At 36.3% G+C, this 16,292-nt stretch overlaps 1 protein-coding gene across 2 annotated transcripts in view; it reads left to right on the top strand.

Annotated features, from left to right (window-relative positions):
• IPO11 (importin 11) overlaps positions 1-16,292 on the top strand; it is a 182,372-nt gene that overhangs the window by 164,290 nt on the left and 1,790 nt on the right. For both annotated transcript variants that reach the window (XM_045847914.1, XM_045847913.1), the window contains one exon: positions 1,219-1,303. In XM_045847914.1, the coding sequence (XP_045703870.1) occupies positions 1,219-1,303 (85 nt within the window). The remainder of the gene's footprint in view (positions 1-1,218; positions 1,304-16,292) is intronic.

Below are 16,292 nucleotides of genomic sequence, written 5' to 3'. Positions count from 1 at the left end.
GTTCTAAAATGCAAAATGAGATCTAGACTTTTCTGAGACATTTCAGTTTTTAAAATAGCTTTTGGTTCAAAATAATAATTTTTCACTTTGTACCTGAATCCGTTGGCCAACTAGTTGTGCTGCATCACTTTACGTCACAGTGGACAAAAGTATGGCAGCTTGAAGAAGTTAAGGCCATGCAGAGACTCAGGGATTGAGCTTTTACTGTTGTTCAGGGTTTCTGATTTCAGTGTAATGTTCTTACTATTTGATCCTGCCAGTATGCATGGACTGGGTTATAGGCCGTGGCCCAGAAATGTTTTTTTTAATAGTGGGGCTTAGGACACATGGGACATTCATGTCCCCTGCAGTGGTGAGCCTGATCAGGTTTCTGGTGTCCGCATCAGTCCTCAATCCTGAATTAAAAATTATTTACATAGCTGACTCAGGAATCGTCCTTCCTTATATTTGCTAAAAATATAAGAGAAACCAGGCTTTCATTGCCACAGTTTATTGGTTAGGAACCTACGTCTATAATGAATTACTAAATTCCATTCTTCTAAACTAGGAAACAGCGAGGTTTGTTTCCATTAACTTGATTAGCTAGATGCTGTTCATTTCGTGTCTCCCTGGCCCCAGTGTTGACTAACTAGAAAACTGTATTTGTTATCTCTGCTAATGGCAAAGAGCAGTGATGCAGATAATCAAAATAAAATGATTTATAACTGTTCTGCAGGCACAAGTGCCATGGGGAACAAGCTCCTCATGACACAGTGGTAATGTCACTCGGAGCACAGTTGACTGTTACATAATCAGCAGCGTTTTAATGATTTTATGTTTTAAATGATTGCTACTGTTATGAAACATGTATAATAATCTACAGGCAGATGAACACTAGTGGTAAAAGGCGTATTAATTTTAAGTGTGTAATTTTTTTATAAAGACATAAAAGGTACTCCTTGCTTAACCAAGTGGATATGGTCAAAGTTGCCTATAAATAAATATCTTACAATTTACTGTCTTAAATACTGAAGTACATTGCTCTAAATATTTTTTGTGTGGCACTTTTTGAAGTGAAATATATTTGTAATTAAGTTTATTTTTACTTATAAATCTAACAATCTATTTTGTACATTTTTGTTACGTAGAAGCATTAATGGTCTCAGTGATATTGGGGGTTTGTTTTTAGTATGTTCAAGTCTTAAAAATTTATTTAAAACATTTTTTTAAAAACTATAGCTGTATGTTAATGTCTCATCTTGAAGAACCAAAAGTAACAGAAGATGAAGAACCACCCACGGAACAGGATAAGAGGAAAAAAACGGTAAGTCACAAAAGCAGTTTCTAAAAACCTGGGAGAACTGTGTATCGTCCTATTCTGTGGGCCTGAAAGTATCTGTTGGCCCATTCACGTGTCTATCCATTCATCCGTCTGCTGCTGCAAAGTTAAGGTGAGCTTTGAAATTTGGGGTTTATTCCTGAAACAGATTAATTTTATTCTTTGTACAAGAAGTTAATTTTAATTCTTGATACGAAATAATTGTTTCTTATCTTAGCCGAGCAGAGGGTTTGTTCTTTTACTTCCAGAAAACATGTGACCCTCAAATCTTTCTTGATTTGTAATACTAAGTCTTATGGAGATTTACTGGAGTTGCCTCACTTCAAGTTAATTCCTGGATCTTTGCAATGAGTTTTTTCAGAGATACATCACAGGATTTTATAAAGATGCTGTTAAATTAACTGCTAAATTGTTTTGAAAACCATTACTTCTCACTACCAGAATCTGATAAGAAAAAAATAGAACAAAAAATAGGAAACATCTGAAATATCTTTCTTTTAAAATTATTTATACCCTTGAATTTTTAAATGCTTAATTTGACACATGAATAAAAAATAGATATATAAATAAACTTTCCCTATCTTTTTTGTCTCTGAAATCTCTTCTAGTCTCCTGGACTCTCCAGTTAACTTCATTATGCCTTCTCTGTAATTTGCAAATGAGAAAAGCAATATCTACCTTACAAGTAGAATAAATAAATTAATATGTAAAATGTCATGAGATAATGCTGAATACCTAGTAATTATGTAAGTGTTTGCTATCATTGTTATTTTACTCTGCTCATGCTAGTTACTCCTTGAATTATCAGCCTCATACTGCAAGGGTTTCATCCTCAGCATACAGCTAAAGTACATTGCTCTGACTGCCTTCTTTAGTTTTAAGTTTGATCCATTTTACTTTGCTTTTATGCTGGAGATCACCTTCCTAGCATCTAGTGTAGAGGAAAGGACAATATCCAAGAATTCATAAGACCTGAGTTCTAGTCCTGTTTGTGAAATGGGACCTTGCGCAAGTCACCTTGTTTCTTGAGAGCTACTTCCTCATCTGAGAAATGAAGGGAGAATTAACGGACTCCTAGGGCCTATGATCTGAAAAATGATTTTCTTTTTGCTCTTAATATCATTCCTTTCTTTTCCTAGTATGTAATATTCTAGTGAAGTATTCAGTTATGAGTATACCTCTGGAGTTATTTCTCCCGTGAAATGAGACTGCTAATTAGTACCCTAAACACGTGGACATTGTATTTTCTTCACTTGGAGTGATAATAGCCTTTTGTCATAACCTAAACAGTTTCTTTCTGCTTCTCACCTCCTCTTTTTTAAGCCCTGACTCTATCATTGGTGTTACAGAAAAATATAACATTATTCCTTATTAGATTCTGAACTTATAAATAAATAATAGATATTCTGCTTCCATTTAGTCATCAGGTTTTTTGCACACGTTATTAACATCAGTTAGTCTGGTAGGTCTATCCTTAGCAAATTAATCTACCCAAATCTATTTTTCATTATATATTGTAGTAATGTCATACAATAGTAATTTTAATTCTAACTTTATTTTGAAGGTAAGTGAAGTACTATCTTAAGAGCTGTGTAAGAATATAATTTAGAAATAACACTAAGTTCCTTGATTCAATTTTGTAATCCTAAATTTTATTTGAAAGCTGATTATTTTTATCATTATTGTTCTAATTATAGGTAGTATTGATTTATAGAACAACGATTTTTTTTCCAGTGGCTGATTTTATTTGAAATCAGTCATCACACTATTTGATATAGATTTTTGTTGTTATCTCTACTAAGATTTCCAATGCCCTAGATGTAAGTCTTAGTTTTATGTTGATGATAGCATAGCATTTATGATTAGTGCTGGGATTATGTATTTTGGTCTTGAATAAATCTAATCATAAATACAAGGCTAATTTTTTCATAACTTTTCAATAACAGTTTCACTGTATCTTCAGAGTTACAAGTATAAATTATGTATTTTCTTTCAGTAACTATGTCATCATTCTTGTCCTGCAATATCTTTAACATTAGAAATTTTTTGAGAACTATCTAGATGTTTCTTGGTTGTAATTTCAAAGGAAGCATTTGCTTATAGATGATAATAAATTAATGCTTAAAAACCTAGCATAGAGGATTTTTTTTCATTTTAAAATGAAACTATTTATTTACTAGGAAGAAAACTGTGTCTGGTTGGTTCCGAAGTTAGGTGATTGACAGTCTGATTACTCACTGTTAGTGTTGTCTTGAAGAAGCCTCCGAATGCAGGTCTGCATTTCAGGAGCTGCTTTGCTGGATGGAGGAGGGCAGTGCTGGCGTGTGATCCATGCTGAGGGAGAGAAATTCATTGAAACTACCCACAAAAAGATACATGTGGTAGAATTCATGGAAAGGATCATTAAAACAGTTTTTATAATTGCGTTCCCTATGTAAAGAAGCTAGAGGAAAGACTGAGTATGTCAAGTAGACACTTGGAAGGTATTTTTAAAAGCCTCACATCAGCCTTCTGGGGATTAAAAACTATGGTATCCCCATACCATACAAATTTAGACACATGGGTTAATTTCCTACAATATCGGCGAGATTGATGTAGAGTAGGTATTCCAGAAGAAAAGATTATTAGTGAACTTGACAAAACAATAGAAACTATACAAAAATAAAATGTAAAAAAAGACTGGGAGAAAAAAAAGACTTCAAGAGCTTAATATACAAATAATCCAAGTCCCCAAATGAGAGAAGGGAGAAGAAATATTTGAAGAAATAATTGGTAAATGGTAAATTTTTTTCCAAATGTAATGAAAACTGAACTCATGGATCCAAGAATCTCAGAGAACTCCAAGCACAGGAAACAAGAAGACTTCATCAAGGCATACTGCAATCATATTGCCACTGCAAATCCTGTGTTAGAGAGGACATCTTTGGAATAGTCAGAGGGGAAAAGAGTCTCACAGAGAGGAAAATAGGTAAAAATGATAGCAAACTTTTCATTGGCAACAATTCAGGCAAGTACCTTTAAAATTCTGAAAGAAAAATACCATTTGCTTTATTTTCATAATAATAAACTAATTTTTAGAATAAATTTTTATTATTGAAAATAAAAATTGTTTAATCTCTCTAATCTGTAAAGTTTTCAAATTTTATTTTGATAATAATAGCAGATATCTTCTGATTTTTCTTTATTCAAGGACAATGTGAAATATTTATAGTGTATTCACATAGTCAATCCCTAACAGTATTATAGATAAATCCTGAAAATCTTTTATGCTAATTGTCAGATTTATTTTACTTATAATATAATGATACTTTTTATGCTACTGCTTCAATGAATCGACAAAAGTGTAGGCTTGAATGCTTTATAATCATTAACAAAAAGTATTCACATTTGTTACTTTATGACTGGCCATCTGATTCCCACCCTGCCCCCAGCCCCCCATTTAGAATTGATGAGATGATTTCATTTTTCTCATCTGCCTTTGATAAATAGTGATTTTTAAAGCTTGGTAATAAATAATAGGAAATGGCCAACCTCTTTAGAAGCTGGTTTGTTAAGAAAATCAGGTAGGTCTAAATTATTATGAATATTTTTACTGATATTCTAATAAAAGCATTGTAAAAGGTAATTTATTCCTTTGCCTCCTAGAAATCTTCAAAACTTAATTCTTAAATTTTAATATTAAATAACAGTTTAAAAAACAGTGATTATAAATTATTACTTCTCGTTTTACAAAGAAAGCAATTGTACTGTTCAAGTATGTCCCTATCACTTACTTGCTGTTACTTATATGTTGGTTGTCACATATTCAGCCAAATCTGTTTACCATAAGGTCCATTTCATTAAAAAGGCGTGCAAATCCTGACCCTCATTCATCCTCTTAAAAGCAGTTCTCTATGTTTACTCTTAGGTACTAAATAATCTTACCTGCTGTGGTTACACAATTGCTACTTTTGACCTCATACAATGGCAATGCAATAGCCTCTTTAAAACAAAGGATTTTGCTTTTGTGTTTGTTTCATGTGCATTTGTGAATGCTTGCCATGTGCAAAGCATTGATCTTTGTAATTAGTGTTTCCTCTGTGAGCTTGAATATCTGCCCACAGAACCTATCTGCTGGTGCATGTTGATCAGTAAGTACATCCATGTTCTTTAAAAATATTCACTGCCATTAGCAAAGCAAGTTTCAAATGGGAGGATTTGTTTTCTATCTATGCTTTGCTCAAATTCTACCTGCCTCTCCAAGTTCTAAATGTTGTTCGCTGCTTGTTAATAAGCATCCCTTATCTTTGCTTCTAGGTGATGCTGAAATGTACAAAAGGCTGTCGTCCTAAGACGTAACTTTACCTAAGGCCAGCTGTATAAAAAGTAGTAAATATTTCAAGTTGCAGATTTAGTACAACTTTCCTTATAAGTGAGACTAAAAATCAATGTTAAACCTTTCCAAAATCTTAGAAATACACAGTTGTAATGAGTAATTCAGCTCTTACAACCTGCAGAGTTGCAAGTGACATTAAAACAATCCAAGAGGATAGGAAATAATGAAATGAAATAATCTGAGATATAATAAAGACTCAAATTGATAACTGCTCAGCTTCTGAGATAGCAGTTCTTTTTGTGATAGAACTAAAATGTTAATCAAAAAATAGTTTGTGATCCAGGGGTTAAGATTTTTCACAGTAGGCTAATAATAGTAATCAAAAGACACTGGAAAGAAAATTCTATTGAAAATGCCCATGTAACTAAATAAAGTGATGGCTTCTGAGTTTTGTTTTTTGAGATTTCAGATTAATTGCCTACTGATATCAGTATTGTTCTTGAGTATTACAAAGTGGGTAGCCTCATTATTTCTTCATTATTTACTTGCATTGTTACTAAAAATCAGGAAAAGTTCAGTAACTTTGCCCATGTTTACTTGCAAACTTAACAAAGTGGCATTGATATAGTGTAAATAAAGTCTTCATCCTTATAGATGAAGGATGTGGCCTAGTTTGGGAGAACTTGTTTTCAGTAATTTAGGTAAGACTCCAGTGACCATCATTAGACAATGTTTTTGCTTTTCCTTTCTGCTTCTTTCTTTTTCTCAGTAAAATTATCGGTAATGCAAATTTTGTTTTTATATGGAGAGCCTATCTTTTGAGGGAAGGGGAATTAAAAAGCCTTTTCAAAGCATTGTACTAATGATGGTCATTAGTACAAGGAATAAGGAAGTTCCTGTTTTTAAGAGGTTTTTAAAAAAAATTAGAAAAGTATACTTATTTTAAAACCACAAAATTATGATGTAAAATACCCTTTCTTAAAGGTAGCCTTTACTAACATTAATATCTTTCCAAACATTTTATATCCATACATAAACATCTGTATGTAGTTCACAAATTAGAAGTACTGTACATTCTATGATGCTACTTGATTCTTCTTAACTATCATAAATATGTGAGCATATTTCCAAGTGCATAAATTTAAATTTGCATCCTTTTTTAATAGTGCATGCGATGACCTTCACTGAACTACACTCTGTCCCACTTATCTCTTGAGAGCAGTTTTTAATGGGCGGTCCACAGACACCTGGGGGTTCCTCAGACCCTTCCAGGAGTATAGCTGTTTCATAAAAATACTGAGATTTTTTTCATCATGTGAACATTTGCACTGCTATGCAAAAGCAATATTCAACACGCAGTGGTGGGTGTAACTGCTGGCACTTTAGCCACAGTAAGGACACTGGCAGCAAACTGTACTCATAGCTGTCTTCTTCTTCACTACCATGCACTCCCACTTTTGTGTTCTTTGAAGCCACTTTTATTTAAGAATGTCCTTGATGAAGTACAAAATTAATTTGATTAAATTTGTGCTCTTGAGTACAAATTTTAAAATATTTCCTGTGTCAGAATGGGAATAGTTTGTGACAGTGTTTGTCTTGAGGAAAAGTACTTCTGTGATTGAGTTGTGGGCTGAATTAACTGCCTGTTTCATGCAGCTCTGTCTGAAGGTGGAACAACGGCTGATGGATAAACACGACCATTTAGACTTGGGTATTCGGCTTACATCTTTTCAGAAGCAGACCTGTCAGCCTGGCCGGTAGCTCGTTTGATTGGAGCTCTGTCTAGTGCAGGTTTGATTCTCATTCAGGGCACACACCTCGGTTGCAGGTTTGATCCCTGGTCAAGGTGCATATGGGTGGCAAATGATGAATGTTTCTCTCTCTTTCTCTAAAGGAAAAATTTTTTAAGTCAGTGAATGTCCTTGGGTGAGGGTTTAAAAAAATAAAATCTGCTATGACTGTAACAACCATAACTCATTCATGACCACACCATAGATTAAAAGGGTTTCATGCATCATTTGGGAATAAAGAATTAAAAAAAAAAACAATTAGGAAACATTTAATAAAATGGTAATAACTGCATAACAATCAGTTTAAATCCAAATAGATTAAAAGTTCCAGTCAGAAGACAAATGGATAAAGAAGAGGTGGTGCACATACACAATAGAATAGTACTTGGCTATTAGAAGACAATGAAATCTTAACCACTTACAACAACACCAATGACCTGGAAGGTGTCATTGCTAAGTGAAATAAGTCAGACAGAGAAGGACAAATACCATTTGGTTTCACTCATATGTGGAATCAAACAAACCAGAAACAGAATCATTGATACAGAGAACAAACTGATAGATGTCAGATGGGAAGGGGTTGGATGGCTGGTGAAAAATGGGGAAAGGATTAAGAACTACAAATTAGCAGTCACAGAATAATCATTGGAATATAGAGTATAGCTTAGGGAATATAGTCAGCAATATTGTAATAATTACTCTGTACAGTGTCGGATGGGAGCTAGGTTTATCGTAACTTCATAAGTTATGTTAAGGTCTAACCGCCATGCTATATACCCAAAACTAATATAATGTTGAATGTCAACTGCAGTTGAAATTTTTTTAGTGTAAAAAGGAAAAAAAATTTAAAGCCACATTAAACTTTTGAATGATGGGGGATTTAGACAATGGGGGAAAAGTCACTGATATTGCCTTGTGTGCATGCAGTACGACTACAGGAACTCCAGGTGCCGACCGAAGCTAAACGAGAAAGGAAGCCTGAAGAGCTCCTAAAAGTTGGTGGTGGTGAATGGGCTTTTTAAACGGCATGTGTTTTAGTCTGTTACCTATATTATTTTACTTTTCATGAATATGAAAATATTAGAGGTGTTTGTTGGGTTCACTTGAGATTTTTGTCCTCAAAATTTTTTTTTTTTCAAAAATTTCTATAGCTGTGTTTCTCTGTCTTGGATGTACATTAGAATCACTGGGGGATCATTTAAAAACCCTGGGGCCTGAAACAAGTTAACTCAGAATCTCTAGAAGTAGGACTTAGACATCAGCATTTTTTAAAGTTCCTCGGCTGATTCCCAGTATGCCATGGACGCTATTGGGGAGTGGGTGGGTCAGATCCTTGTAACAATCCCGCTGAGTGGGAGTGGGACCGCAGCTCATTCTGTGGTGTTGAGCTGAAGTAGACCAGTTCTTGTCTAAAAGTTTTTCTGTGTTGCTCTGTGCCCGGAGGACTAAAAAGCCCATGCTTTTTAGAGAAGCTTTTCGTGTGCATGCTTGTTGGCATTTTCCAGGTTGCCGGCTCCTTCAGCTCCAGATGTGGGCTACATGAGGTGAGAAGATGGCCAGGGCACTCAGCACTCGTCATCGCTTGGCTCTGAGTTCCCTGATCAGTCCTGCTTCTTTCTTCCACCTTTTAGAGTCTGAAGTTTTTATATAATGTCTAGGGTTTTGGTTATACAGTTCATCCTTGAACAACATAGGTTTGAATTGCATGAATCCATTTAGATGCAGATTTTTTTCAATAAGTACTTTGGAAAAATTTTTTTGAGATTTGTGACAATTTGAAAAGTTGCTGACAAACCATGTAACCTAGAAATACCAAAAAAAAAGAGAAAAACATGCATGTCAGGAATATCTAAAATATGTGTAGATACAAGTCTATTTTATATTTATTACTATAAAACACACACAGATTCATTATAAAAGTAAAATTTTTTAAAACTTACACGCATTAGCACAAGACTATACACGACATTATTCACAGTTGAGAGAATCAAACAAATGTAAAGATGCAGCATTAAATCATAATGTATGTAAAGATGCATAAAACTAACTGTAGTATATACTCTACTTGTATAATTCTGTAGCCACCTCCTGCCGCTGTGGTGCTGGGCTCAAGTGTTGGGGAGTATCTGCTTAAAACTCTGTGTAATGCTAATCCCTGGGTGAGCAGTTTCTCTCTCCAGTAAATTTCGTATCTCAATGAAAACTGATCTTTTGCAGTTCTCAGTATTTTTCATCATGTTTCTTTCAGTACTCTAAACCTTGAAACACCATGGGGCCCATACCAATTGCCACTAGTGATACTGGAATTGTTCCCAAGAAGCAGAGAAAAGGCATGACATAGCAAAAAAAGTCGAATTGCTTGATACGTGCTGCAGATTGAGGTCTTCTGCTGTGGTTCCCGCCATTCCAAGATAAAAGAATCCAGCATAAGGACTGTCGGAAAAGAAGGAAAGGGAATTCATGATGTCATCGCTACAGTTACGCCAGCAGGGGCAAAAACTAGACTTTTTATGAAATACCTTTTTTACCTTGTATTGAAAATGCAGCTTTTATGTGAGTGCAAGATTGCTATAACAAGGGCATACTAAAGACTCTAATGTGATTCAAGAAAAAGTGAACTCATTATATGACAGCTTAAGAGGAAGGTGAAAAGCTGGAGAATTTAATACCAGCCAGGGTTGATTTGATGATTTTAGAAAGAGGTTTGGTTTAAAAAATACCAAAGTAACAAGGAGAAGTAGCTTCTGCTGACCAAGAGACAGCAGATGAGTTCCTAGACATCATTAAGAAAATGACTGAGGAGAAAGGATATCAGCCTGAACAAGTTTCTAATGCAGACAAAAGTGTCCTATTCTGTATACAAGTGCCATTTATTAGTGAGGACATTTATCAGTAAGGAAGAAAAACAAGCACTAGGATTAGGGTAGGAAGGAATAGGTCAGGTCTGTTTTGTGCAAATGCAGTTGGGTTTGTGATCAGGACTGCCTTGTCTGTAAAGCTGCTAACCCCTGAGACTTGAAATGAAAAGATGAACACCAGCTGCTAGTCCTTTGGCCATACAACAAGAAGTCTAGACAATAAGAACCCTTTTTCTGGATTGCTCCCATTGATGCTTTGTCCCTGAAGTCAAGAAGTAGCTTTCCAGCAGACGACTGCCTTTTAAAGTTCTTTGGATATTGGGCAATGCCCTGGCCACCCAAAACCTCCTGAGTTCACACTGAAGGCACGTCTCTGTGGTCTGCTTGCCCCAACACAATGTCTCTAATTCAGCTTCTAGATCAGGAGTCATAAGGACTTTTAATAAGGCTCTTCCCACTTGGTACTCTATGAAAAGAACTGGCAATGCTATGGAAGAGAACCTCACTAGAGGGAACATCATGAAAGTTTGGAAGCATTGCACCACTGAAGAGGACATTGTTGTTATAGAAAAAGTTGTGAAAGCCATCATACTGGAACAATAAATTCCTGCTGGAGAAAACTGTGTCCAGATATTGTGCATGACTTCCTAGGCTTATGATAGAGCCAATAAAGGAAATCATGACAGAAATTGTAGATGTGGTTGGAAAAAAAAAATGTGAGGGTGAAGGGTTTTAAGACATGGATCTTGTAGACTTCCAGCCAAGATGGAGGCGTGTGTAGACACACTGTGCCTCCTCACACAACCAAAAGAAGGACAACAACAATTTAGAAACAAAATAACAACTAGAACTGATAGAAAATTGAACTGTATGAAAGTCCGACCACCAAAGAGTTAAAACAGACACATTCATCCAGATTGGTCGGCGGGGCGGAGAGGGGTTGCGGCAAAAAAAGCAGCACTGGGCGTGCAAGGCAGCAGCTGACAAACCCTGGGCGTGCAAGATGGCAGCGGGCAGACCCCGGGCACGGGGTGTAAACTGACAGACCCAGTGAGGCAGCGACTGTGAAGCGGGGCATAGCGCACAAGGCGGCTGGCTGACCAGGTGGTTCCACATTCACACCCAGATAAACCAGGCGAAACTGGGGAGTCAGGCAGACCACGTAACCCAGGGTCCCAGCCCAGGGAAATAAAGTCTCAAAACACCAATTGAAAATACCTGTGAGGTGTTGAGGTGCCGGGAGAGACTCCCAGCCTCACAGGAGAGTTCATTGGAGAGACCCACAGGGCCCTAGAATGTACACAAACCCACCCACATGGGAATCAGCACCAGAAGGGCCCAGTTTGCTTGGGGGAAGCAGAGGAAGTAACTGAAATTCGGCAGAGAGCAGAGTAGCACCATTTTTCCCTCTTGAACCCCGCCCCCACATAAAGTGTCACAACCCAGCGACATGGGTTGCCCTGCCCTGGGGAACACCTAAGGCTCTGCCCCTCACATGTAACGGGCATGACAAGACAAGAAAAAAATAGCCTAAACAGAACAGATCAAAGCTCCACAGCAAATACAACTAAGCGACAAAGAGAGAGCCAACCTATCAGATGCACAGTTCAAAGCACTGGTGATCATGATGCTCACAGAATTGGTTGAATTTGGTCACAAATTAGACGAAAAAAAAGAAGGCTATGATAAGTGAAATGAAGGAAATAGCACAGGGAACCAATAGTGATGGGAAGGAAACTGGGACTCAATGGAGTGGACCAGAAGGAAGAAACAAACAACCAAACAGAAAGGAATGAAGAAACAAGAATTCAGAAAAATGAGGAGAGGCTTAGGAACCTCCAGGACATCTTTAAACATTCCAACATCTTAATTATAGGGGTACCAGAAGGGGAAGAGGAAGAGCAACAAGTGGAAAACTTATTTGAACAAATAATAAAGGAGAACTTCCCCAATCTGGCAAAGGAAATAGACTTCCAGGAAGTCCAGGAAGCTCAGAGAGTCCCAAAGAGGTTGGACCCAAGGAGGAACACACCAAGGCACATCATCATTACATTACCCAAGATGAAAGATAAGGAGAGAATCCTAGAAGCAGCAAGAGAAGGAGACAGTAAGCTACAAAGGAGTTCCCATAAGACTAACAGCTGATTTCTCAAAAGAGACCTTGCAGGCAAGAAGGGGCTGGAAAGAAATATTCCAAGTCATGAAAGGCAAGGACCTACATCCAAGAGTGCTCTATCCAGCAAAGCTTTCATTTAGAATGGAAGGGTAGAAAAAGTGCTTCGCAGATAAGGTCAAGTTAAAGGAGTTTATCATCATCAAGCCCTTATTACAGAAATGTTAAAGGGACTTATCTAAGAAAAAGAAGATAAAAAACATGTATAGTAAAATGACAGCAAACTCAGTTATTAACAACCACACCAAAAACAAAAACAAATTAAGCAATCGACTAGAATAAGAACAGAACCACAGAAATGGAGATTACATGGAGGGTTAGCAACAGGGGAGTGGGAGGAAGAGAGGGGGGGAAAAGGTACAGAGAATAAGTAGCATAGATGGTAGGTAGAAAATAGACGGGGAGGGCAAGAATAGTATGGGAAATGTAGAAGACACAGAAGTTAGGAGACATGGACATGAATTGAAGGGAAAGTGTGTGTGGGAGAGGGTATGCAGGGTAGAGGGGAATGAAGGGGGGAAATGGGACAACTATAATAGCATAATCAAAATATATTTAGAAAAGAAAAAAGGTATGGACCTCATAGAAATTAAAGAGCTAATAGACACCACACCAGAGGAATTAATAGAAGACAGCTTGATGGAAAGGAGTGTTTCCACTCCACCAGAGAGGCAGTGGACCACGAGGAAGTCCACTGCCAGACAACGAGGAAGAAAGTGCAGAGGCAGTGCCAGGAAACAAATTGACATTAGACAGTCTGGCAGAAGTGTGCTGGCTTTTCAAGACTGACTTCTTTATTGTGCACCCTCTGTGACATGGGCACTGAAACTAAAAAGTAGAAAAAGAATTGATACTGTTTAGAAACAGTTACAGAGAAATGAAAAGCAAACAAGTCCGACAGAATTTCTGTAAAGCACACTAAATGTGCCTACCAGTCCTGCCTCCCCCTCTCCTTCCTTCCCCTCTTCTGCCTGGGCCACCTCTGAGACAGCAAGACCTTCCCTGCCTGTTGTCGTCGTCCTCTTCCGCCTACTCAACATGAAGACAAGAGGAAGATCTTTATGATGATCCACTTCCACTTAATGAATAATGACTGATCATCGTGCCCTATAGTTAATAAACTTAACTGCTGTGTACGTGTGTCTTATGTGATAATAACTAATAAATTCATTAACTGTACGGAACTGTGAGACGTTTTTGTGTCATCATTGTTCAAGAATTCATCATGTAACATGTCGTGTGCAAGATCAGTGTGGATGTGGATAGCCTACTTTCATGTAGGCATAAGGTGAGCGATACTTAAAACTATCAACATGTTAAGGTTTTTTTTTTTACTATTTTATAACTGTGCTTTTAAAAGATTATGTTACTATATATTATGTTTCTCTTGCAATTGTAGGAACTAAGTATCAGCCTATCATAGGTGAGTGGCTTTTTAAAAAAAAATCACTGTTTTCAGTGTACTATATTATGAATATGACTGTAAAACTGTATGACAAAAATTTTATAATGATTAAGTCATTAATGTACAGCCTAGTTTATTGTGAACCAATAGAACCAATTATACATGGCAACCATAAATCAATTTATTGCTACTTCATTATCAATACATGAATTGTTATACCCCATAAGTAAATATGATTTTTTCACATCGTCTCATTTTTGATGTCTAGTGTTAGTAACATATGTAATATCTACAGTGTATTGTGTAGGGCAGTATTGAAGTAAGCACTGACAGATGACATAAACTTCCAGTATGGATAAATACAGTACAATACTGTAAATGTGCTTTTTCTTATTAATAACAGTTTCTCTTCTCTAGCTTGCTTTATTGTAAGAATACAATATATAGTACAAATAACATACAAAATATATTTATTGACTGCTTATGTTTTCAGTAAGACTTCTGGTCAACAGTAAGCTGGTAATAAGTTTTGGGGAAGTAAAAAGTTATCTGCAGATTTTTGACTGTGTGGGGGACAGAAGGGCAGGTGCCCCTCACCCCCTCACTCTTCCATGGTCACCGTACTTGGCTGGAAGAATCAGAAAAATAATTATACTCCATTGTTTAGAGTAGACAAGCATCTATTTCACATCTGTCTTCACAGTGTGTTTTTCCCCAATAGAACATTTATCTTAATTATACCATATTTTGTCATGTATAATGCTCACTTTTTTGCCCAATTTTTTTGAAGGAAAAATTAAGGATGCACATTATACATGGATAATATTAATTCCCTATCTATATAAATGTTTTTAATTCTTTTATTTATGCTTATGCGTTAAAAGTGTTACTCTAGAAAGCAGTAACAATATCTGTATGCAAAATTATACTCTGAAATACGATAATCAGCTTTGTTTCTAAATGTAATTAAATAATTGAATTAAAAGATGAAAACAAAAGATTTTTTTCCCTGAAAGTTTGGGCCAAAATTGGGGGTGCACATTATAAACAGCAAAATATGGTAATTATTACATTAGAAAACTAGTTATTTTTCTGAAGAATATACCACCTGGTAAACATGGTGGGTATTCTATATTTTTTCACATTAAATTAAATAATTCAGTTTATTATGTTAGTTTGGAATATTTTGTGAAAAAGTGATAATTTTGAAAATGCTGTCAGTGACTTCTGTGTCTCATCATTCTGTTGACTGCGGGCACTGTTACCTTCCTAGAAACGACGTCTGCATTTTTAGTGGATGTCCTGCAGTGATTCTTCTTTAGAGAATCTGTTTCATGTATTTCCTCAGAAGACAGTATTTATAGCTGTGATTAATGAATATCTACCACAAACCAAAATATACTTTTTTTTTTCTAACTTGGTTTCTTTCAACCTAAAAGAAGTCTGTTTTTTAAGCTCTGGTAAACTGTACAGTTGGAGATTCTGTAAGTCCTTTTTTTTCCTTTTCTGCTCCACAACTCTCCTTTTAATCTTCATATGACTGATAAATAATACACTTTTAAAAAATCACCCTGCCTGGTGTGGCTTAGTGGATTGAGCATCAGCCGGAGAACCAAAGGGTTGCCAGTTTGATTCCCAGTCAGGGCACATGCTTGGGTTGCAGGCCAGGTCCCCAGTAGGGGGCGTGTGAGAGGCAGTCACACATTGATGTTTCTCTCCTTCTCTTTTTCCTTCTCTACCCCTCTATAAAAAAGTATATACATAAAATCTGATTAAAAAATAAAAAATATATACTAGTGTAATGTCATGCCATACCTTGTGGGTTCGGTATAGTGATACTTTTCCTATTTATTAATCTGTTGGAAATTAAAGTGTGGTGATGTGATAAATTAACTGTTCACATTTTTTTATAGCAAATTGAAACAGCATTTAAACCTTAGTCATCATTTTTATTATATTAGTTGGAGTGATTTGTTTGAACATCAATTTAAAGCTCAGCTGCTTTTCACTTATAGCAGATAATTCATGATATTCGTGATAATTTAACAAAGTCCACATCCTTTTTAGTAAGAGGCCTATTTCTTAGTAATTAAAATAATACTGAACATTACTGTATGTTGATTAAGGGAACGAATATTTTTTAAATATTCATCTTCAGTTTCTATGCATTTTATAGAATGACACCTTCAGGCTTGTGAACGCAGGGCCTTGTGTCTGCAGTTCCGCTTGGCGGCCTCTCTCCTGTCCGTCTTCTGGGAAAATGAGGTTGAAGCCACTGCCTCGCATTAGTGCTGTAGCTCGGGAGTGGTCACAGGAGGGGTTAACTGCAAATACATGCCACCAGTGCCGCTGCCTCTCAGTTACACTTTCCATTTGTGGTCATTATTTTAAAATCTATGTACATTGATCAAACAGTGCTGTGATTCAGCTGTT

This window comes from Phyllostomus hastatus, unplaced genomic scaffold (assembly GCF_019186645.2).
Source record: "Phyllostomus hastatus isolate PE091 unplaced genomic scaffold, TTU_PhHast_1.1 phas_contig_58, whole genome shotgun sequence".
Taxonomy (NCBI): domain Eukaryota; kingdom Metazoa; phylum Chordata; class Mammalia; order Chiroptera; family Phyllostomidae; genus Phyllostomus; species Phyllostomus hastatus.
The sequence above is the reverse complement of the archived record's forward strand: the minus strand, read 5'-3'. Positions and strand labels throughout refer to the sequence as shown.